The sequence below is a fragment of the Urocitellus parryii genome, chromosome 4, assembly GCF_045843805.1.
Source record: "Urocitellus parryii isolate mUroPar1 chromosome 4, mUroPar1.hap1, whole genome shotgun sequence".
NCBI lineage: Eukaryota > Metazoa > Chordata > Mammalia > Rodentia > Sciuridae > Urocitellus > Urocitellus parryii.
In genome coordinates this window covers 68,662,672-68,687,955 of record NC_135534.1, presented here as the reverse complement: position 1 = coordinate 68,687,955, position 25,284 = coordinate 68,662,672, and the positions used below count along the sequence as shown (strand labels likewise).

The following is a 25,284-nucleotide window of genomic DNA, read 5'->3' as shown; positions in this document are numbered from 1 at the left end:
TTGTTGTTGTTAATGCCTATTAAAAATGTTTCAAGCTGTCTACTTGTTATCAAACTGAGCTTCCTCTGGGACTTCCCCAACTCTTATCATAGCCAGTGGATCCCAGCAGACATACTGGGGACCTGAGCTTTCTTTGCTGAGTCGACTTGGGTGGACACCTGGAAAACTTAGTTGGAACACACAAGAACTTTTGCTCAACCATGTACTTCAAGAGACAAAGAAAGTATTCTACAAGAGAGAGGGGAGACAGAAATGAAGGCAAAATGCTCAGAGATGAAAAACCATATGGCCTGAGACACACACAGACACTACAAGCAAACTCATCGCCTACCTTTTACCCATGGCTGTCTCCTGGTTACTATCCTTCCTGAGGCTATCAACTTATTCATGGGCTTCATGGGACATACCTCACTTTCTTACCAAAAAATTCCCCACTTGGGCTTAAGTGAGTTTGAAATGGGTTATCTGCTTTTGCAACTAAAAAAAAAAATATGAGTTAGTACACTGACTTACAAAAAGAATTTCATACTTTTTTTTTCTTTTTAGTCTTCTAACCTTTTTGTCATACCCTCAAGTTATCCCGGGACATGTTAATCAGGAAATTATTTAGATGGGGAATTGCTGATAAACTAAGGTGCAGTAAGAGGGTGACTTCTTTGCTTTTTTTTTTTTTTAACACCTTAAGACACACACACACAACACAAGAATGAAGGCTTTATTTACAGCAGGGACTGTGTACGTATCAGAACTTTTTGGAATGATACAGCCAGATTAGAGAGGTTTTGAAAAACTGACACATTGGCAGTTTCCCAAAACATCTACTTTTGAAGATTCTGCTTTTCAGAACTATATTAAGAATGGCCTTTGTCACAGGTCTTACCAGTGTCTCAACCAGCCAAAACTAAAAACTGGAAGAGACTAAATAAACAAGTGTGTCCCAAGAGCAGCCCAGACCTTGCTATTGGCCTGGTGTAAACAGTGATGGCCAAACCCATGCAAGCAGGATAAAGACCTTGCTCTTCAGAAACGGTTCCAAATGTGTGGAGGGCTTTGTGGACCACATTCTTTCAACCCTGGTATGCCACTCCACCAGTTTAGTACTCAACATAATTATTTTTGGAAACAAGCATGGAAAACAGAGGAACTGTTGACAACTCATCTGGATCAGGAAATTTTCAGAGAAAAATCTTCAGGCCTTTTCTAGAATGTTATGAAAATATTAAATTATATGATTGCTGCCAACCTATTTCTTACCACTCTAGGACTAAAGAAAACAACAACAACAACAACAACAACAAATACGTTTCCAGCTCTCATGAGTCAACCCTGACCCCTGACCCCTGAAGATGCTAGCATACAATTTGACTGCAACCGCTTTCCTTTTTTAGTTAATTGTGTTAAATGTGCCTCATAACTTCTAGTCCCAGTAGAGCTGTCATTTAGAAGGGGGCAGAGGGGAAGCTGTTTTAATTCTGGCTTTTGTTTCAGTCACTAAATGTAATGCCACATGATTGTTGACCCAACAGTAATCCAGTTAAAAAACAGCCTTCAGAGTTACTACATCGTCAAAATTAACCCTGATTACATCAAATTATGTTGAAACAGACCACAGCTGCTTGCCCTGTTGAAGCAACTGCTTGGGAGCTCCTCCCGGATATACATCTGAGTGTCAGGAAGATACATTTTAGGTTTATTTTTCTTTCTCAACACAGATGTAGAAGGGAAACACCCTGTCCTGCCTGGAATGCTTGGTAGAGACGGAAAAAATCACCTTCATTCCCAAAAAGAGGGAATCCAAGACCTTTTGTACATTTTTCTATGAAAAGGGTATAAAAAGAAGGAGTTTCAAATTTGTTGAGTATTGCCCTTGTTAGAAAAAAAGGGAACTGACTAGAAATAAGACAGTTGGATTTTCCTCAGTGGAGGGCTTAAGCTGGCACAGCCCAGCCTGTAAGAATGGAGGGTTCATTGGAGGTATTTTGTAATCTTGTTGTTTAAAATGACATTATTAAAATTAAATTATAATTAAAATGAAAAATAAGTATTGGGGAAGATGTGGACAGATTTGAACTCTCAGATATTGCTGGCAGGAATGTAAAATGGTGCTGCCACTATGGAAAGTTATTCAGCAGTTTCTTAAATTAAAAGTTCAGCATAGTCACTCTTATGACCCAGAAGTTCCACTCCTGGGTATGTACCTGAAGAAAACTAATAACATGTATTCACACGAAAACTTGAACCAAATGCTCACAAGAGCATTCTTAATATCCAAATAGTACAAACAACTGAAATCTCCATCAACTGACAAATGCATAAGCAAAATGTGCCATATCCATTTAATGGAATATTATTCAGTCATAAAAATGAATGAAGAACTGAGAAGTGCTGCAATGTGGATGAACTTTGAAAACATACAAAGTGAAAGAAATCAGACACAAGAGGCCACTTGTTGTTTGATTCTGATTATGTTTCATGTACAGAATCGGAAAATTATAGAAACAAAAAGTAGATTAGGGCTGGGGAATGTGGCTCAGTGGTTAAGTGTCCCTGATTCATCTCCAGTACAAAAAAAAAAAAAAAATGTTGTCTGAGGAGGGGATTAGGGGAGTGGGGAGTGAGTGGTCATAGGTACAGAGTTTCTTTTCTTTTGCAGGTGATACAAATATTCTGGAGTTAGATAGGAACCACTGAATTGTATCATTTAACATGATTCCTTATATGGTAGGTCAATGATAGCTCAAAAATTAAGGCACATAAACTTGCAATTAAGTAGGTTATATTAAAAATAAAAGGAATAAGCCAAGCATGGTGGCACACGCCTGTAATCCCAGCAGCTCCAGAGGCTGAGGAAGGGGGATCTCGAGTTCAAATCCAGCCTCAGCAAAAGCACAACTCAGTGAGGTCCTGTCTCTAAATAAAATACAAAATAGGGCTGGGGGTGTGACACAGTTGTCAAGTGCCCCTGAGTTCAATTCCCGGTTACCCCCACCCCACCCCCAAAATAAATAAGTGGAATAAATACACCAATTTCATCACTTACTAATTATTTTTCATTTAACCATGTTCTCTTCCATAGACATTATTTACATCTGCTGTATCTTTATGTTGGAAATACTAAACAATGGTGTGCTGCTGTACATCTCCTGACTGTATTCAGTGACATTAAGTTGACAGCTTGAAACTGTCCATTGGGGAGTGCAGTGGGGTGTGTATACCACAAAAACTGGCCTATACTATAAGTCAAGCTACCACCACCACCAGAGAGCCAGTTTTTAACCATTTAACAACACCTGACCCTGGCTGTGGGTCAGGAAATTATCTTCCATAAGGGGTACCTGTGATAGAAACACAGTCAAATGAGATGATCACCTGAGGCCTTTGGATCCCCTGCAAAAAAAAAAAAAGACCAGCAAGTCTGCACAGCCGTGTTATAAGCAATTGATGCAGGAGGAAAGGGCATCTATCAGATGAGATCACTTTGAATTGGGGACCTAATTTCTCCAGCTTTGCTAGATATGAGGGATTCAGTGCTAGAGCTGCCATTCAACTGTCACAGTGAAGCCTGATGTTAGAAAAACCACAAAGGTTCTATTCTTGTTCCCAAAGAAGAGAGTATCAGTGTAGGGTTTGGAAATCAAAGGTCAACAGAGTTAGCTCTCTGGAGCCTTAGGATAAAAGTCAAAAGGTCAAAAGAACCAGGTTCTTTTTTTGTTTTGTTTTGTTTTGGTACTAGAGACTGAACCCAGGGTCACTTAACCACTGAGCCACATCCCCAGCCTTTTTTATTTTTTGTTTTGAGACAAGGTCTCAGTAAATAACTTAGCATCTCCTTAAGTTACTGAGGCTGGTGCCAAACTTGTGATCCTCCTGCCTCAACCTCCAAAGTTGCTGGAGTTACAGGCATGAGCCTCCAAGCCCTGCAAGAGCCACTGTTTTGGAACTTCCTGAGTGTTACAGCCATCTTTAAAAGTGGTACCACATAGGATTCCCTCCACCTGCTTAGCCTTTCAGTTGGGCCAGTAACTATGTTGTAAACACGCCAATTGTTTATAAGTACCATCACAGATACTGTTCTCTGGTATGGATGACTTAGGGTTCTGGACACTCCAGTGGGCCACAGCTCTCATCTATTATCCTTTAAGGGTTGATTCCTTTGTTCTCACAGACAATTAATGATCCTTTATGGTGTGCTTGGCTCCTTTGCTAGAGGCTCTATGGATACAAAAATAAAGACAACACAGTCCTGCCCTCAAGGAACTCATAGTTTCTAGACAAGAAAACTGAATAATTAAGTAGGAATGGTAAGTTTTAGGGGAAAGGGCATTGACCTACGTTTCTAGTCCAATTTAAGCTAGGAGTTTCTTTCTACAAGCGAGAGGCCAGAATGGACAGTGTAGTTTGGAGCACGGAGGCACTTTTCCAGGGGCTTTGATAGTCTGTTCTTGGAAGAATGTAACAATTGAGTTTGCAGCAGGTTCTGTGCAACAGTGATGTTCTTGCCCTCTCCAGTGTCAGCAGCAATGTCCTGGGAACCTAATTGCCACAAAGCAATTAGCACTGGTTCTGTTTTTCACAAAGAGAAATTGGGAAAGTGGACTTACTCAAACTTTTTAAGGAAGTTTATTTCCAAAATATTTCCCACTCAGTGTAGTTTCAAGTAGTTCAAGTAGATTATTTGCAGCGACAGACAAGGAGGAACACCAGTTAAGTCTTTAACCACACCTCAAGCCCACTTCCACATCTCATCTTCAGCCTGGTGCCAAGAGTTAACTTGAGTAAGTCCCAAGGTACTTTGATGGAGGGAATAAGTGGTCTCAAAGCAACCAGGAGGCACACACAATATGCCTGAGAGGTGAGTGTCCTGAAAGTCACCAAATGAGATGGATCAGCAGGTCACACTGACTTTGGCAAGCAGCCCTCAGCTCTGAAATTGACCTGTCAACTAGACTGAAAGGGAGAAAAGACAGAAGGGCTAAGACAGAAACATCCATCCCCACCCCCAGTCCAATCACTGACGTCAGGCCTGGAGTAAATGGTGTTAATCACTCCAGCCTGGTGTGCAGTTGAGGACAGCTCTCTTTCCAGCCCTCCCAGCCCATTTTTGGAGCAGTCCACCAGCCATGCACCTGCCACTCACCACAAACCCTCAACTCTGAGACAGGCACGGATGCGGGTTGTTGCTGACGACATTCAAAGCCACACTGCACTCTTTAGAACCTAGGCTTTGTGGAGAAGGGGGAGAGAGGAGTGACTAGGAGCAGGGCAAAAGTGGTACCCATGCTTTCCCCCTAGGAGGGCATTTTCTCTAATCTCCTCAATGCTCTTCCCTGTAAGATGGTCATTTCCTGGGAATTTAATGAGAATATAGAATAAATGGCCCAAAGCACTCTTGGAGCTGGTCATTAATTTCCCCAGGAAATACCAGTGGTCTTTAATCAAAAATTGCCTACATTATAGGCTGGCGATACATGTCCTTACAGATTGTGGGGGGCTGTCACCCCAGATGTTTCCAATAGATGGCGCCCACTCTCATGTAAATAAATCATTCACATAATTTGTTTTCCATTTTTCCAGGGAGGGAAAAAAAAAAAAAAAAACAGCAAGGAATGGAGAGGACTTACTAAAGGTCCAGACAGGAACGTTCTGTTCAAGGGCTGTTTCCAGGCCTGACATGCCTCTCCAGCTTAGGAGACTGAGCCACTCCAGCCTATAGCCAGGGACCTCAGCCTACAGCCAGGAACCTCAGCCACAGTCTTTGCTCTCTGTGTAGCCGGAGCAAGGCAGCATAGTGATGAGGAAGAGCAGGTGGAGTGGGGGGCAGAAGAACACCCATAAGAGTCCCTTTCTCTGACCTTTGGGAAAAGATGGGTGAGAACATACTCTGTAACTGTTGCATTCCAAAAACATTAAACTTTTCTCTTTCCATACAGAATTGGGAATAACATCACAGGGTCTTTTACCAAACAAAATCAGACCCTAAAGAGTTTCTGGCAGAATGCAACCTAACCCCAGCTAACTGTTGCTGAACAGTTTCCCAGTTTGTGTTCTGAATCATATAACTCTCAGAGGATATGTAAAAGAAGACTACTCTCCCAGGGAAACACAGGGCATATGTCTGTCTGACTTCCATCACAAACCTTAGCTGCAGCCAAACCATGCAGATTTCTCAGACTGCAATTCTGGAGACTTGGCACCATGACTCAGATGTGAATGAAGTCAGGATTGCTTTATTTTGGTTGGGCGCCACCGCCTCCTCATTAATTTGGAAGACAAAGTATTTTGATGTTGAAGGTCCTTAAAGCCAGAAGTTAGACGTGGCTGTGTTCTGATGGTGGTCTTTGTGTTTGGTTTAAGGATACCTAAATTAAAAGGTTAAGGGAGCTCTTATTCCAGTCACACCTCGACTGCCATGGGGCAGTGCAAGATGCTGGTTCTCCAACTGATCTGTCTGCAACACAATTCCCTATTGATAATATGTGTTACTGTCCAAGTATAAGAAGTTAGAGGAGGATCAACCTTTATTTTAATGTATTATTTGTGGTACTGGGGATTGAACCCAGAAGCTCTCTCCCTCTGAGCTACATCCCTAATCCTTTTTATTTTGAGACAGGGTCTTACTAAGATGCTCAGGTTGGCCTTGAATTTGTGATCCTCCTGCCTCAGCCTCCAGGGTCACTGGGATTACAAGCCTGTGCCACCACACTCTGTAGGACCTACCTTTTAATGCTGCTTAAAAAGGCACTCTGAATTAAAAATGGCTCCTGGGACTGAAAATGTAGCTCAGTGGTAGAGCGCTTTCCTAGCTATGCCTGAGGCCCTAGGTTCATCTCCAGCAGCACAAAACAAAAAGATCTCCAGCAGCACCAAAAAAAAAAAAAAAAAAAAGAGCTCCTAGGGGAAAAATATTTTTAACCCTTCCCCTGAAGTACTAATGTTATTAGGTGTTCACTTTCACACACTTTTGAGTTAAACCTCACCACAAAGCAGTGAGAAAGGTATCATTATATCTCAATTTACATATGAGAAGTCTCATAGGTAGCCTGTGTCCAGGAATTGAAACTCTGGGAATTTTTACTTCAGTTTCTTGTTCTACACCGACTTGCCTATGACTTCTCTATGAAATACATTGACTAATTTTTGCTTTGGCTCTGCAAATCATACGAATTTTCTTTTGAATCCTGCTTTCCCAGAGGCAATGGGGACAGAGCCAGCTGGACTTTGTTTCTTGGCTATAAAAGGCTCCCAAGTTATCGGCAGACAGTAAAGCAGTTCTTCACGTTGAAAAGCAGGTGAGCAGGACCCTCCTCCCTTCCCCCACCTGAATTAGAAACTTTGCATTGTACTATCTTTGAGACCTTAGGCTATCTGTAAAATGGGAATAATACTGCCTGCCCAATTTGTAGAGGTGTGAAGACAATAAAGTAAACAAGGGATGTAAATACTCCCCATACTTAGTAGGTCGGCTTCCTTTCCTTGCACCCGAGTGGGTGCAAGAGTTAATAAACTCTCTGGGAAGCAGGTCACTAATTTCAGTCAGAACCTGACCTTGCTGAAACCTGAAACTACAGGAATGGATAAGTAACACAAGCAGCTCTCAGAGCCTTTCCCTGAAGACCCTCCCTGTAAAATCGACGTGCGAGGCAGGGTGCACAGCCTTCACACACCCCACCACCATGATCAGGGGCGAGGCGCTTGAGGCTGCCGCTTTGAGGCTTCAGGAAAAAAACAAGACCCGGGGGGCGTGCTGACTGGATTCCCGCCCCTCCCAGCACTCCGGCCTCCCGGGTCCCGCCGGGTGGTTTGCGTCTGAAGGCCTCTCTCCTGGGGGCGCTGCGGGCTGTGGGCGTGGCGAGCGCGCCCGCCTTCCTGCTGGGGCGCCCCCGCCGGGCTGCCTGGGAGTGCGGATCGCGCGCGCGCGGGGGGGGGCAGAGCGGGCGCGCGCGGGGCAGTCGGGCCCGCGCCGCGCCGCCTCGTCCTCGCCCGGGGCCGCCGGCCGCCCGGCCCCTCCCCTCCCCCGCGAGCTGCGCACCGCCGGCCGGCTGACCCAGCAGCCTGCGCCCGCGCCCTTGTCCGCGCGACCCGGCGGCGGGCTCCAGTCGGCGGTCAACATGAGCGGCGGCGGCGACGTGGTGTGCACCGGCTGGCTGAGGAAATCGCCCCCGGAGAAGAAGTTGAGGCGCTATGTGAGTGCGGGCGGCGACCGGGCGCGGCCGCCTTGGGGCGGGCGGGGGGCGTCCCGCGGCCTGCCGAGGGACTGGGGGCTCCCGGAGACGCCGCACGCCGCGGACAGGGCGGACCTGGGGCCTCTGGGGGGCGAGGGGCGGCCGGCGCGCCCCGCGGCTCTGGGGCGTGTGGGGCACCTGCACACCTGTCACAGGTGCGCCGCCGAGGGGCGGGGCGGCAGGTTGGGGCGGCAGCTCCTCGTGGGCTAGGCGGGTGTGTTGGCGGCACCTCCCCATCCAGCCTCCCTGTGAACTCAATACTGTATCGAAGTTTGTATTGATTGTTTTTGGAGAACGAGAGAGTTGACTCCCGGGATCGGGGGACCATGGCAGCCCCCAGCGGATTCAGCCTGCAGGATTTGGGGAGTGGGCGGGAAAGGGGGGCGTAGGCTGTGGGGCCGCGCCGCCCAGCCCCACAAAGGGCTAGGCGCCTCACGCCCTCTCCCCTTGCCTTTCTCCTCCCGCCCCTCCCGGGCGGCCGCCTGCTTCCTTCCAGTCCACAGCCGCCGCATCACGGGCAGCGTCAGCGGCATGTGCAGCCCTTGTATTAAGTGACTCATTTGTTTGTCCCCCTTCTTTATTCTGTATGTCTCTCACATACGCCGCCCCCCCCCACCCCGCCCCACGATGGTGACACTGCAGTTTGGTCTGTGCTAACTGGTCAGGGTTTTGTGTTGTGCAGCCCTTGGCGTCTAGGGTCGGGAGAGATCAAGGTTTTCAGTTGCCAGGTGGTGCTAACCGACAGTGTTTACTGAAATTGCTGGGACAGCCTCTCCCCTCTAGGTGAGAAACTGGCAGCATCTGGGGAAGGTGGTACAGACTGGAGCTGAGCGGTGTAGAGTTCTGGCTCGGCACAACCCAAAGGATGTCTCGCCTAGTGAGGTCAAAGTACAAGAGGGTGCCAGTTACTTAGGCTGAAATCGGTCCTGGAGTACTCTCAGGAATTTCGAAATGGAAGAAGGTCGCTAAAAAGTGCAAGGTCTTCCATCTTCTCCCTCCTCGCTTCCGTGAATGCCCTTGCTACACTGACTTGTGGGGCTGTACTCTGGGGATCACCCCCACAACCTGGAAGTGAGCTTTTGCTTTCCAGCTGCAGTGCATCAAGGGAGCTCTGAATACACCCTGTCCTCTTGTCCCTGCACCAGAGGCTGACCCTGGGGGAGAAGCTCACCAGTTTCCTGTCTTTGCTCCTGAGATCAGAATCAAGGGACTTCTGGCCTCTGGTCTGAGGAAGTGACATTCTGTTTTTCAAAGGAAGTGTTGTTGTTGGGAGTGCTTGTGTCAATGAAATCAGGCTCTTGCTTAGATCATTTGCTGGGAAAAAAAAAATAAGGATTTAGCACGTGACTTTTGAAAGGAGGCATAGATTTAACATAGTAGGGTGAGGCGGTGTTTTCTTCAGTTTTAAAGCTGATTTTCTGGGGTGCTGATGTAGCCCAAGTATTATAATTACTAAGAAACTTTTTTTTCTTGTTTAGAGGTGGATCAGATCATTAGGCAAATTTAATTTTTTAAATTAGGGGTAAGAAGGAGTAATTTGGTATTAACATTTTTATAATTTTTTTAAAAAAAAACCTTCATTCTAAAGAACTTCCAAAAAGTATCTGTAAAAGTAAATTCCATACTAGCTAGAGGAATAGAGTGTCCAGTTTAAAAAAAAAAAAAAAGCGATCCTTAATTCTCAAATTAGAACACTACCCCAAAGAACCTTGAAACTTTGGTTTTGAAACAACTTGCAAACAAGTTGACTCTGTATCTATAATGATGACTGTTTCAACTCTATTACCCAGACTCAATGACCCATTTCTTGGGTATTTATTTTTGCTCAAAAACAACTTTAACTTAAAATAACCAAGTTTAAAGCCTTTTGTGTTAAGCATCTTTTCACCCATTGGAATTACCTGACAGCTGGCGTCATATGATGACCTCAGCCTCTCTCTTTCCCCTCTTTCCTGTGGCCCCCACCCATAAGGCATCTGACCAAACTAGTGATAGCCTTTCTTAAACTGGGGTGTGATATGTTCCACTAGTTCAACAAGAAGCCTCTTTCACTATGGAGTTCAGTTCCTCTTGTTGGAACAGCCAGTCTGTTTAACCCTAAACTTCTGGGGAGCAGCCTGCCTTTACATTTACCTATAATAATAATAATAATAATAATAATAATAATAATAATAATAATTATTTATGCACTCTATTGTAAGTTAGAACTCTGCCAGTTTCCTCAGTTTGTTAGAGGCCCAAATTCATTAGACACAAACTTGGAAAGAATTATTTCCCAGCTCCATTGCTTCTGCTTCTGATGTGCATAATAGACATGTGGTATTATAAACTGATAAATAAGTCCATTATAAGAATACCTCAGATATATGAGATTAGGGGGAAAGTAATTTATGAAGTACATTTAAATTATTTTTGAAACCCTACTGCATTTAATTTGAGGAGGAGGTAGGTAGAGGGGGAAAGACAACATGGAAGAAGCTATGGTGTATTAGAGATTGGTTTTTAGGAATTTTATTTCCTCATCATCCTTTTCTAATTAACCAAACATAAGAAAGTGTAAAGGTCTTTGAGGTATTTGCTGTATTCCCTAGGGGAATTACCAAAAAAGAAAAAAAAGACTGGAAAATGCTGAGTACAGCCCTTGGGGCATCATGATTTGGTTGCACCAGAAGGCTGGTAGACAAAACAACCCTCTCAGTGTGCCTCAATGTGTGTGTGTGGGGGGGGATCACATGTGTGAATAGGCACAAACATGTACATGTATGTAAAGCTTAAACAGGATTTTCTTAGCAGGAAAACAACATACACTGCAGTATAGTTTTCTGTTAATTTTCACTATCATGGGGGGGTGGTGAGATTTGTGGCAGCACTGCCCCCTAGTGGCGAAATTAAAATTTTTGTATCCTGATGAACACCTGCATGAGGTTAACACTGATTTTTAAAATTTTATTGAATGAATTTATTAAATATGCCTGTCCCAGGGACTATATTAGGTTCTAGGAATAAATATTAACCCATTTATTTAGAATTAGCTAATACTTTCCTTCTCCTACATAAAGAGCTGAGGTAATCAAGAAATAGCCCATAACACATTATAACTAAATTTCCAAAATTACCTGTGTCTACATGGTTCCTTTCCTTTTCCCCTCTTCTTAGAGCAGATTAGATGCCCCTTCTCTCTGAGCTAATCCTGCTACCTGTACTTGGAATCATATTCACTCCTCCCTACTCAAATAATTCTCACACTTTCTGTCATGAATCTAACTTCTCCCCTTCACCTATTCATTTACATTATCATTTAAGCTTAACTTCTTTTAACAGAATTCTCTTTGCATTCTACCCCTTCCTACTCAGCTTGCTTTCAGGGCTAAACTTGTTAATGGTTGTTTAAACTGTCTTCATTTTTCCCACCTCCCTCTCAGCCAGCTCTAATCCAAACCTATTTGTCATTTCACCAAAGCTATTCTCAAAAAGGCACCAGTGAAAACACCAGGTCACTATATTCAGAGGATGATGATTCATTGCTCATTCTAATTAATCTCTTCAGTGCTTGGTTGCAGTTGACCACTCACTCTTGAAACATCTTCCTCTGGTCTTGAGCAACACCATTTTTGTCTGATTTTTCTCCTTTTCTGGCTGCTCTCCATCTCCTACACTAGACTGATCTCCTTTAGCCAGGTTGGAACTCCTTTACAGTAACAGTAGCTTTGTGGTTTATGCCCTTGTCAATCTTGTCCATTGTTCTGCCTTCCACTATCATTTGCATTCTGGTCATTATCAAGTTAAATTTCCATCCCAGAGTTTTGTTCTGAACTCCAGACTTGAATATCCTACAGTTAACTGGGCTTTTCTATCTGAGTATCTCCCAGTTAATGCAAGTTCACCACACCCAAAACTCTGTTTCCCTCTTCTTCACTTCACTTCACTTCTGCTTAGTAAATGGTGCCACTGATGATGCTTGCTCAAATGAGAAACTTAAGAATCATCCTTGACTCTCTGTCAACCCACTGTTCCACATCTAATCCTTCACCAAAATCTATTAGTGCTATCATCTAAATATATTTTGCTTTATACTTCTCCATCCCCATTGTCAAGACTCTTAAGATAAGCATTTTATTAGCTATTTGTTGGACCATATTCTGTGCCATGCACTATCTCTAGACCATTATTTCTTTTTTTATTTTTTTTTAATTTAGGTTCTTGCTAAGTTGCTGATGCTGGCCTTGAACTTGTGATCTTTCTGCCTTGGCCTCCCAATTAGCTGGGATTACAGTGCCCCAGCCTAGACCATTGATTTCTTAATTTAATTCTTTTAGCCCTGTGAGAAGGGAAGTGACTTGCCCAAAGTTGTCTAACTTTGTCTCAAAGACTAAGGTTTTTTAAGAAACATTTTATTTTTAGGTAATTATAGATAAACATCTGGTTATAAGAAATAGTAAAGAAAGATCCATATACCTTTTACCTAGGTTTTCCTAATGGTAATATCTTACAAAAATCTTAGAGAATATCACAATCAGGATATTGACAATGATTCAGTTGAAATATAGAACATATCTATCATTATAGGATCCCTTGCACTTCTGTTCTTTGTTTTTTTTTTTTTTTGATATTGATGATTGAACCAGGGGTACTTTACCACTGGGCTACATCACCAGTCCTTTTTATTTCGAGACAGTGTTTTCATAAGATGCTAAGGGTTTTGCTAAGTTGCTGAGGTTGGCCTCAAACTTTCGGTCCTCCTGCCTTAGCCTCCCAAGTCACTGGGATTGCTGTCATGGCCAGTGTCCAGCATCCTTATGTTGGACTTTTTATAGTCACATCCATTATTATGCCCTTCCCACCACATTCTTAGCCCATGACAACCACTGGTCTGCTTTCCATTTTTATAATTTTATCATTTGTGAGTAACATATAGGCAAACAGATCCATGCAGTATATAACATTTGGGAATTGGCTTTTTTAAAAAATTTCATTATAATTCTTTGGAGATTCATCCAAGTTGTTGCATATATCAACAATTTTTTATTGCTAAGTAGTATTCCATGGCATAGATATATCACAGTTTATTTAACTACTTTTTCATTAGTTTTAATCTATATTTCCCTTATAGGCAATGATGTTGAACATCTTTTCGTATGATTATTTGCCATCTGTGTATCTTCTTTGGTAAAAATTGCTCTTCTTTTGTCCATTATTTTTATATGGATTGTTTTTTAATACTATTGAGTTTTGTATTTTTTTTTTTCCCCCTGGTGGTACCAGGGATTGAACTCAGGGGCACTTAACCACTGAGCCACATCCCCAGCCCTATTTTGTATTTTATTTAGAGACAGGGTCTTAGTCTTAGTGCCTCACGATCCTCCCGCCTCAATCTCCTAAGCCACTGGGATTACAGGTGTGCACGACCATGAGTTTTGAGTTATTTTTATGTTCAAAATACTAGTCCTTTTTTGAATACATGGTGCATATAGTTTCTCCCAGTCTATAGCTGTCTTTGTTTTTTTTTTTTTTTTGTTACGAAGAAATAATGCAGGTTCATTTCAGAAAACTTGGTGAATACAGACAATAAGAACAAAAGAAAAGAGCTAAAAATAAAAGTCATCCATAATGCTGTGCTCAGAGATCATCACTGTCCAGATTTTAGTAGATCAGTCAGGAGCTGTGGCACACACCTGTAACCCCAGCTACTGGGGGGTTGAGGCTAGAGGATCGCAACTTTAAGGTCTCAGCAACTTAGGCCCTGTCTCAAAATAAAAAAATAAAAAGGGCTGGGGATGTAGCTCAGTGGCAGTGCACCCTTGGGTTCCATGCCCAGTACTGGAAAAAAATTTTTTTTGTATTTTTTTTAATATTTACTTTTTAGTTGTAGTTGGACACAATACCTTTTATTTTATTCATTTATTTTTATGTGGTGCTGAGGATCGAACCCAGGACCTCACACGTGCTAGGTGAGCGCTCTATTGCTGAGCCACAATCCTAACCTGGTGAGTATTTTTTTTTTTTTTTTTTATAGCTGTCTTTGTATCTAATCATTAGGATCTTTTGAAGTTTTTTATTTGAATGAAGTCTGGCTTATCAATTTTTTCTGTGTGTGTGTTCACACATACATTTTACCAGGGATGGAGTCCAGGGCCTTGTCCATGCTATGCAAGCACTCTTATCACTGAGCTACATCCCCGCCCTTTAAAATTTTTTTAAATTGGGCTGGGGATGTGGCTCAAGCGGTAGTGCGCTCGCCTGGCATGCATGCGGCCCGGGTTCGATCCTCAGCACCACATACAAACAAAGATGTTGTGTCTGCCGAAAACTAAAAAAAAAAAAAAAAAAAAAAAAAAAATTAAAATTCTCTCTCTCAAAAAATTTTTTTTAAATCTCTTTTTCTCTTTTGACAAAGGGCTTTGAGCTTGCACTCCTTCTACTTCAGCCTCCCAAGTATCTGAGTGTGTGCCACCATGCCCAGCTCTTCTGTTTTTTTCCTGAATGTTTTATACTTTTCCTTTAAACCCATGATCTGCTTTGAGTTAATTCTTATATAAGATGTGAGATTTGGAATAGAGGTGTTTTGTTTTATTGGCTAATGGATGCCCAAACATTCTAGCACCATTTGTTGACAAAGGTCATTCTTCTTCCATTGGATTGGTTTTACACCTTTGTCAAAAATCAGTTGGCCATGTTTGTGTGGGTCTGTTTTTTCTAACTTAGCTATATGCTAGGTCTTGGAATCTACTAGACTAGATGTACTTTATTCTCTCTGTCTGTCTCTCTTTCTCTCTCTCTTGTTTTTTCCCCCCAGTGCTGGGGATTGAACTCAGGACCTCACATATGCTAGTCAAGTGCTCTATTGAGCTACATCCCTAGCCATTTAAAATTTTATTTTGAGATAGAGTCTTGCTAAATTGCCCAGACTGGCCCTAAATTTGCTATCCACCTGCCTCAACCTCTCAAATCACTGTAATTACAGGTGTGTACCATAATGCCTGGCTCCCTAATTTTTTTTAATTGACACATAGAAATCACATACATATATGGAGTACCATGTGTTTTTTTAAATTCATGTATACATTGTATAATATTCAAGTCAGGGTAAATAAACATATCTAAATCCTCAAATAATTATCATTTCTTTTTTTAGGGGTATACTGGGGATCGAACTCAATCTGGGTACTTTGAACTCAAAAGTGGGCACTCAACTTCTGAGCCACATCCCCAGCCCTATTTTTAAATTTTATTTAGAGAATGGGCCTCACTCAGTTCCTTAGTGCCTTGCTCTTGCTGAGCTGGATTTGAATTTGCAGTCCTCTTGCCTCAGCCTCCTGAGCCACTGGGATTACAGGCCAGTGCCACTGTACCTGGCTAATTACCATTTCTTTTTGATTAAAACATTCACAATCCTTTCTTCTAGCTTTTTAAAAGTATACAGTATATTATCATTATCTATAGTCATACTACTGTGCAATAGAACACTTAATTTTTTTTTTTTTTTAGAGAGAGAGAGTTTCAATATTTATTTTTCAGTTTTCGGCGGACACAACATCTTTGTATGTGGTGCTGAGGATCGAACCCGGGCCGCACACATGCCAGGTGAACGCGCTACCACTTGAGCCACATCCCCAGCCCAGAACACTTAATTTTTTACAAAGTATTTTTACTATTCTGCACCTTTTGCCTTTAATATACATTTTAAATAATCTTGATTATGTCTAAAAGAAAGTCTTTCTGGGTTTTTGATAGGAATTGCACTAAAACTATCAGTTTCATAGGAAATGGCATCCTTACTATGTTAAGATTTCTAATTCAAGAATTTACATTTATATCTTCCTTGACTTCTTCATCAGTCTTGTATGAGTTAAAACATATAAATCCTATATATGTTTTCATATTTTGCTATATTTCCATCTAAGAATTTCTCTGTCTCTTCGGTACTGGGGATTGAAATCAGGGGTACTGGACAAATGAGCCACATCCCAGCCCTATTTTGCATTTTATTTAGAGACAGGGTCTCACTGAGTTGCTTAGCACCTTTCTTTTGCTGAGGCTACCTTTGAACTCCCAATCCTCTTGTCTCACCCTGCTGAGCTTCTAGGATTAAGGGTATGCACCACTGTATTTCTCTGTTTTAAAGCAGCCATAAAGGAATTTTTCCTTTGTATTTTTAATTTTATTGTTTATATCTCCATGCTAAGATATGGAACTATAATTGATTTGGGGGTTTTCATTTTCTATCTTATGATCTGAATTATTCTAGGATTTTTGTTTCAGGGGGATTCATTGGGATTGTTCTGTATAGATTGAATTAAATCAGCTTTCTATTATTATAACAAATACCTGAGATAATCACTTTATAAAGAGAAAAGTTTTGTGTTAACTCATAGTGTGTTGTTAGTTGGCCTCATTGCTTTGGGCCTGTGGTGATGCAGCACATCATGTCCAGAGCACGTGATGGAAGAATCCCATTCACTTCATGGCCTGGAATGAAAAAAGTAAGAGGAAAGATCTGAAGTCTCAATATTCCCTTCAAGGACACATACCCACAATGACCAGACTTCCCAGTAGGCCCCCCTTCTAAAAATTTCCAGCGTCTCCCAATCATGCCAACCTGGGGACTAAGCCTTTAATACATGGACTGTTAGGGAACCTTTGAGATCCAAACTATAGCCTAGATAATCTTTCATTTGCAAATGAGGGCAGTCTATCTGTCTTTCCAGTTTTTATAACTTTTGTTTTCTTGTCTATTGTACTGGCTAGATCTTCCATTACAATGTTGAGTAACTGTTGAGAGTACACCTTGCCTCAATCCCAGTCTCAGGAGGAAATCATTTAGTCTTTTACCATTAAGTACAACATTAGCTGTAGGGTTTTTGTAAATGCTCTTTATCAGTTGCAGAAGTTACCCCTCTATTTTTCTGAGAGTCTTTGTCATCAGTTGGTGTAGAATTTTGTCAAGTACTTGTTTTCTATCAATTGATATGATCATGCAATATTTATGTCTGTTAATATGGTGATATGCATTGATAGAGTTTGAAATATTCAAACAATTAAATATCTGGAATGAGCTCTAGTTCTTTGTAGTGTATAGTTATTTTTATACTTTGCTGAATTGTTTGCTAATATTTTGTTAACATTTTTTTCTATTATTTTAAGATTTTTGCATCTGTAGTCATGATATTATCCTATGGATTTCTTTGTCATCGTCTTCTTCCTCCTCTTCTTTCTCCTCCTCCTCCTCTTCTTCCTCCTCCTGCTCTTCTTCCTCTTCTTCCTCCTCCTCTTCTTCTTCTTCCTCTTCTACCTCCTCCTCCTCCTCCTCCTTCTCTTCCTCTTCTTCTTTTTTTTTTTGGATTTAAACCCAGAAATACTTTACCACTGAGCTATATCCCCTCCAGCCCTTTTTATTTTTTATTTTGAGGCAGGGTCTCACTAAGTTGCTGGCCTCAAACTTGTAATCCTTCTACCTTGGTCTCCCAAGTCACTGGGATTACAGGCATGCACCACATACCTGGCTTACAAACCATTTTTAATGTCTCTGCACACACTGTATAGGTCCTTGCCACCTAGTCTCCACTTAATGCTTCCTTTGTCTGGAAAGCCTTCCTCTTTTGGCTTATTTCTTTTTAGTCAGGGGCCACCTTTCCATTACGTGTTTTATTTTTCTTTCTTGTAGTCCCAGAACTTGGGTACTAGATACATGATTATTTGATAAATTATTGAACTAAATTATATTTTTATCTTCACATTCTCCATTAAATTAACATTCAATGTTAATTAATTACCTGTAATTCCATTAACATTCAATGTTAATGGAATTATAGGTAATTTTTATTTATACCTTTATAATGTCAGAGTTTCTTATGATGAGCAGACTTTTAAAATTTACTAATTTTTCTAAGTTTTAGAAATTTTAATGAGTAACCTGATTGCAATGGATTAAGGTTTTTTGTCTACCTCCCTCCCCAAAATTCAGATGTTGTTATCCTAATCTCAAAGTTCTGATGTGAGGGCATTGGGCCTTTGGGAAGTGACTAGGTCATGAGGTTAGAGCTCTCACAGATGAAATTAGTGCCTTTATAAAAGAGGTCCCTATAAAAACCATTTGGAGTTGACTGGGCCATCAGCAGGTTGACGGGAGGAGTGGGCTCTAAAGCTGGTAAGAACACCCGGATTGATAAGAAGAGAGGCAGAGGGAGGTCTTCAGAAACCAGAGTGTGTTTGAAGTTGTTTGTAGACCATCTGGTATCAATTCCTAGTACAGATAAACAAATGGAAATTTCTTTTAGCAGCTTTCTGTTCTGTGGTCCTAATCTCTGGACTGACTCCTTGATTGTGTTCACACGTTAAAGAGATTACTTTAACCCAGTGCCATTCTCCTGAGCTTTTTGTCACTAACATTTGATCATAACTCTTCATTTGAGCTGTGCATGGACTCCTGTAATCCCAGAAACATGGGAGGCTGAGATAGGAGGATGGCAAATTTGAGGCTAGCCTCACTGGGACCCTGTCTCAAAATTAAAAAAAAAAAAAAAAAAAAGAGGATGTTGGGAATGGATAAGTGCCCCTGGGTTCAATACCCAGTATCCCCTAATCTCATTTGAAAAGCAACCCACATATTCACCAGTAGATGAATGTATAAACAAAATGTGATATTTACATGCAATAGAATATTATTCAGCCTTTAAAGAAAAGAAATTGTCACCAGGCTTGGTGGCACACCCCTATAATCCTAGCTACTCAGAGGACTGAGGCAGGAAGATTATAAGTTCAAGGCCAACTGGGGCTATGGCACTCAAAATAAAAAAATAAAGGGTTGGATATGTAGCTCAGTGATAGAGCATATCTGGGTTCAATCCCTGGTACTTCCAAAGAAAAGGATGAAGAAAACATTGATATATGGACATGCTACAACATAAACCTTGATGATATTATGCTAAGTAAAATAAGCCAGTTCACAAAAGGACAACTAGTGTTATGTTTCCACTCTTCTGAGACATCTAGAGTAGTCTAATTCATAGAAACAGAAGTTAGAATGGGGATTATTAGGGACTGAGGATAAGGGGCAGTGGGGAACTATTGTCCAGTGGGTGCAGAGTTTCAGTTTTGCAAGATGAAAGTTCTGGCTATGGATGATTGTGGTGGTGGCAGAACATTGCGAATGAACTTAGTACCACTGAACTATACACTTAAAAATGGTTAAAATGGTAAATTTTATTTCCTTAGTATTTTACCACTATTTTTTTAAAATCTCTTTATTTAGTAAAGGTCAGTAATCAGTCTTGCTAATAAGTCCAACCTAAGAGAAAAGACAGATGGAATCTCCACAGCCTTGCATGATTGTGGAAAATTCTCTTAGCAATGTCAAAGGACCAAAGGCACTGAAGTCACACAAATCAGAAAAGCATGCCTGCTACTTCACTTAATGAAACAATTCTGGTGTTTCTATCTTTGGCTGAACTTTCTTTAGCTAGAAGGGGATGGTGGAATATTGTAACCTGCAGTTTATGAGAAGTGCAAGTTCCCAAGTGGGCTTTTGCCTGCATCCACATTAATTTTGTGAGGTTTTTCTAGAGAATGTATTGTATCTTTTCCTTTCCTAAAGGAATAAGTCTATACTCAAGAAATTTACAGACTAGGGAGATTAGCAGTGCACATGTGAAAGAAAATAACACCCTTATATGGAGTTATGTGATCTAGGCAGTGAGTTGTGTGAAGGCCAGAGCTCTGTGTATGGAAGAAGGTAGAGGAGCTTCCTGGAATAGGAGGTGGGGACCTGAACTGAACTCAGAAGATTAGTACTATGGCATGTGGAGTGGGAAAGAAGTGGTGCACAGGGGATGTGGGGGGATAGTAAACATACAATGGAGGAGCCTAGAGTAGAAAGCTGAAAGAACTTTGAGAGATAAGTAGAGAGCTGAGGGGACAGTCCACAAAAGGCCTTGGAAAGTAGGATTACATTCACTGATGAAGAGCATCACTCACCAAGTCTTTGCCTCACAGGTTGCCACTCCTTCAACAGGAAACGTCAGTGTTATGTTGACAGTGTTTATCTTCAGAAGACCTCTCTCTTTGTTTCAAGGGCTTTTGGGTTCCTTGAGCCAAATGCTTAATTCTCTGATCTTTCTTGACTGTTAAAGTGAAATAATGCTTATTTCACTGAATTTGAAAATTTACTAGGATAGTGTATGAAATAAATCATGGTACAATGTCCAGCTCAGGCTAAGTATTTAGTATTGGGAAGGTGGCAAGAGTGTTGATTTATGCTTTTTAAACCTTTAACAGGAACTCTGAACAGGAACATGGGTGTCTTTGCATTCTTTCAACTTTGGGCCAGTCTAGAGTTTACAATGCCAGAATGTAAGTGAAATTCCCAAGCTAGATAATACATTAAGCTCTAGAGTTAAGTTTTCCTGAAAGGAACATCTCAATGTCCTCTGATCTCAGGGAAAGGAAATTAAGCTGAACAGTGATTTGTCTGAAGCTATGACTTTGGCCAGTCAATGGGAAATTTATGTGTGCTGGGAGATGTCAAGATCAGTGAGTGAGATCCTGGGCCCATGTTTGAGAGTGGTTTAAAATGCAAAAACTTCCCTGAAAGTGGTAACTCTTCAAACTCAGCTCAGAGATCCTCCCCTATAGCCCCTCCAATGAGAGCCCGCATCTGGACTTGCTTCTATGGCACTTTTCTTTCTTTTTAAAATATTTTTTAGTTGTAGATGGACACAATATCTTCATTTTGCTTAATTTTTTTTATTTAGTACTAGAGATCAAACCCAATGCCTCATGTGTGCTAAACAAGCACTCTACCACTGAGCCACAATCTCAGCCCTCCATGGCACTTTTTTTTTTCTGCCTCTAGTTTGGCATTCTCACACTGGATTTGTTAGTTTCCCTTTGCTAGATTCTGAGCACTTTTCACAGGAGTGTAAGCATCTCACTTAGAGCTTGGTGCAAGTCTGATGCCACTGGTCAGGTACCAGCTGTAAGCAAGATACTTTGCAAGTCATTGTTGTTTCTTTTCTTTTTTTAATACTTACTTAGTTGTAGATGGACACAATATCTTTTTTATTCATTTTTATGTGATGCTGAGAGTCGAACCCAGGGCCTCACACATACAAAGCAGGTGCTCTACCACTGAGCTACAGCCCTAGCCCCACTGTTGTTTCTTTATTGTAACTAACTCTCCTCCCTCTTGGTTATTGTTTTTTGTTGTTGTTTTGTTTTTTTGTTTTCTGCAGGGGGCATACTAGGATTGAACCCAGGGGCACTCTGCCACTGAGCTACGTCCTAGCCCTCCTCCCACTTTTGTGTTTGCTTCTTTTTATTTACTACTTAAAATGTATCAAAGTGATCAATTAGGGTATTTTTGAGTAATGTGAACTCATATATTTAAACATTTTCACTGTTTTTTTTTAATATTTGCTTTCCTTATTACAGTTCAAATTGTCCTATTTTTAGCCAATGAGAGAGAATACAAGCTGGTGTTTAGATCCATCCTATTGACATGGCACTGCTAGTCTTGATAGCTTCTTTACTATCTGGTATGACAAGATGTACCAGGTTTATCTTGTACATTTCCTGATCCAGACCTGGAATTAGCCATTTCCTCAAATAGTCCTGGTTTCTTTCAATAAAAATTGTATAGAAATCCATTAAGGGCACTAAGGGCTAATTTGCTGTTGGGTTGGTCACACATTTATTATTTACATAATTATAATCAACATGAACTGTTGTTTTATAATGTGCTTCTTTTTCCATAAACTGTCATTATGAATATTTTCATTTACTTTCATGTAATATTTTTCCAATTTTTAATTTAAAATTTTTGAAGATAAAGAAGAATAAGAAAAGTAAAGAAAATGATATAACAAATAATAGATGTGCTTGGTTTCAAACATTATCAAGATTTCATCACATTTGTTTTTCTTTTTTTCCTCTTTGCTGGAATATTTTAAAGCAAATCCTGCACATGTACATAAGTCTTATAAGTATCATTTGAATGACTGTGCTATTCCTTATGTTAACATCCCCCAGGTTAGATAAGACACCTATGTTATTTCCAGTTATTCAATACATGCCTAGTGTGTCATACAGGTGGCACATCTTTTGAACTTCACCCAAACTGATGAGCCATAACATGTAGGTTTCCTTACACAGTTTAAATTTCTTTTTTATTTTAAGGCAATTTCTCACTGAGTTATTGAGACTGGCCTCAGACTTGTGATCCTTCTGCCTCAGCTTCCTGAGTCAGTGGGGTTATAGGCATGTGCCACTGCACCCAGCTTGTTGCTTTGATCTTTTCAATATAACTTTCTACAGAAAAAAAATGAGTATAGGTTAATGCATTTATACTTTTTTTTTTGATACAAACAGAGGCTACAATATGTTGAAGTTAAAACCTGTTAGAAATCTACCTAAAGATACTGTTATTAACAAATGGTAAGAGTTTATCACATACATGGTATTCCACTCAGCATTTCTAGTCTTATTGGGGAAGCAGCTTGAATCATAATGCTAGCAATATACACCACACAGATGGCAAAGACCATAGTGGGAATCCAGCTGGGATGGGTCTAGTGTAGTCAATGAGTACAAAGTCATAAGACCTTTGTTTGAATTTTACTTACTGGATAATCTTTCATTTCACCTTTCTGTACTCATTTGCTCATAAGCTCTTGGGACTCAGTTGTTTGTTACCTTGTGGTAGCCTTTCTGGTCCTGCCCATCAGAATGAGTTATGGAAATGCTTGAATCTCTTGTGTTACTGTTCTGCCTTGATGTCACTCAGTAACTGTTGGCTTGTGCTTCCCTCTGGACCAGCAGATTCTAGAGTGCATGGGGTTCTTTGTTCATCTGTAACCTTGGTATGTGAAACAGAAAGTTATTGATTGACTAGTACTTTATATACTTTTAAGTATTAAACAAGGATTGGTTTTATTTCCTTGGAGAAGAAAGAGCATGAGCTAAAATTGAGTTGAAAAGCTTAGTGTTTTAAGCTTTTCAACTCAAGGTTTTGGGACCCTTCATAGTTTAAACTTCATTCCTGTAATAAGGCTACTGGGAACACAGAAGATCACAAAAAAGCAAACGACAGTATTAAAATGCTGAGAGGAATACCATGTATGTGATAGACTCTTACCATTTGTTAATAACAGTATCTTCAGGTAGATTTCTAACAGGTTTTAACTTCAACATATTGTAGCCTCTGTTGGTATCCAAAAAAAAAGTATAAATGCATTAACCTAAACTCAATAAACAGCATGGCTACCAAGGCACATGAACATTGTGGTGTATTTCCTACTCTTGTTTTTCTGTAGCTATATGTGCTATACAGAATGAGACTGTACCACCCTTTGTATACCTTTTTTAAAATTTTTATCTATTTGGTACTGGGAATTGAGTCCAGAGGCACTGTACCATTGAGCTATATTTCCAGCCCTTTTATTTTTTATTTTGAGAAAGAGTCCTGCCAATTTGCCCAGATAGCTTTTGAACTTGAAATCTTCATGCCTCAGCCTCCCAAGTCTCTGGGATTACAGGTATGCACCACCATGCCAATTACCCTTTGTATCTTAAGTTTATATATGGAGAATATTTCCTTGTGTTAAAAAATATTCTTCTAAGATATGGCTTTTAATGATTACTTAAGGGATTTGTATAACACAAAGCTTCTCAAGTCTGTGTAATGCAAGAATACTTTAGACATTTTCACAAGTTCTTGATTTTTATTATTTTACCAAAATATGTATAAGCAAAAATTATGAGTTGTAAATAAGTAAGACAACTGTAGATTTACAAATTAAATATAAAACTTCAAAACCAATGTAATTTACATTAACACAAGATATTTTGCTGAAACTAAATTGGTGCTTAAAATGTGAATATGGCACTTATTCTTTTGGGACCTGTTTGTTCTCTCTGTCCCATTCTTCTTGTTTGAACTGCAGTGAAACATAGATTTCTGTAGCAAGCCATTTGGTTTTTAACTAGTATGCCTATGGTAATTATACATTGTGACTCTGTCTTTTCTCACTAGTTTTTGTGCATGAAAATTAAAGAACTTGGTACTTGGTATCAGTAAAATTTAAAATGCAGTGCTGGCAATCAAGGAACAGCATTCACTTCTAAGGTGATCATTCACATACTCAAATATTCCTTATAAATTTTAAAATTCACCCTTAAGATGAAGACTTCAAGATTGAAAAAAAAAATATGAAGTGGATTTGCAGATCCATGAGGATATGTTGTCTGGATCCTATTTTGAAAAAAACCCAAATATCTGTAAAAATCATAGGCTCTGAGGTTAGCCCTGGATTGGAATCCAAATTAATCCTCCCATGTGCTTTGTGGGCTTGAACAAGTTAATCTCTCTGAGCTTTAAATTCCTATTTTGTAAGATCGAGATAATGGTCATTTTAATCAGTTTATTGAATAGTTGTAGCTTAAAGGGATACAAACATGAATCATTTTGATTTTCTCCAGTCAGATTTTGCAACTATGCTTTCTGAAAGTCTCTCTTCTCCTATAGAGGATAGATCCTTTGATGATACCTTGGGCAGAGTCTGTAACCATCTGGTCACTCTGGGTTATTGAAAGTCCACCTTTTAAAATTTTGTCTCATCAGGCATGCTGGCACCTGGACGCAAGAGAATCGCAAATTGAAGGCCAGCCTCAGCAATTTACTGAGGCTCAAAATAAGAAATGAAGAGGACTGAGGATATAGCTCAGTGGTAGAGCACCTTTGGGTTTAATCCCCAGTACCAACAAAATAAGTAAAAATAAAAATAAAAATTTCAGTGTATCCTGTTGCTGGTCAGACTAGTGACTCTGGGGATACTAAACATAGTTTCTCCCTGGTATTTCTTCCCTGTACCTTTCTAGGTTCCGGTTGTTCAGGCGTGTATGGTTGGGCAAAAGGGTAAGGAACAAGAATAAATGTCACTTAACTGGCTGCTGTTGAGGTCTTCTTGATAGCGTTTACTGGTTGTCTGACCAGCACTGCCTGTATGTATACACTCCTAACATTTCTAAGTTGTTCTTCCTCTTCCTCCTTTTCCTCCTCCTACCAGGAATT

At 40.5% G+C, this 25,284-nt stretch overlaps 1 protein-coding gene across 1 annotated transcript in view; it reads left to right on the top strand.

Moving 5' to 3' along the window:
- The first annotated feature begins 8,020 nt into the window (after positions 1 to 8,020).
- Positions 8,021 to 25,284, top strand: part of Gab2 (GRB2 associated binding protein 2) — a 181,642-nt gene continuing 164,378 nt past the window's right edge. The window contains exon 1 of the mRNA XM_026387337.2: positions 8,021 to 8,183. Coding sequence (XP_026243122.1) covers positions 8,109 to 8,183 — 75 coding nt within the window. The 5' untranslated portion in view covers positions 8,021 to 8,108. The remainder of the gene's footprint in view (positions 8,184 to 25,284) is intronic.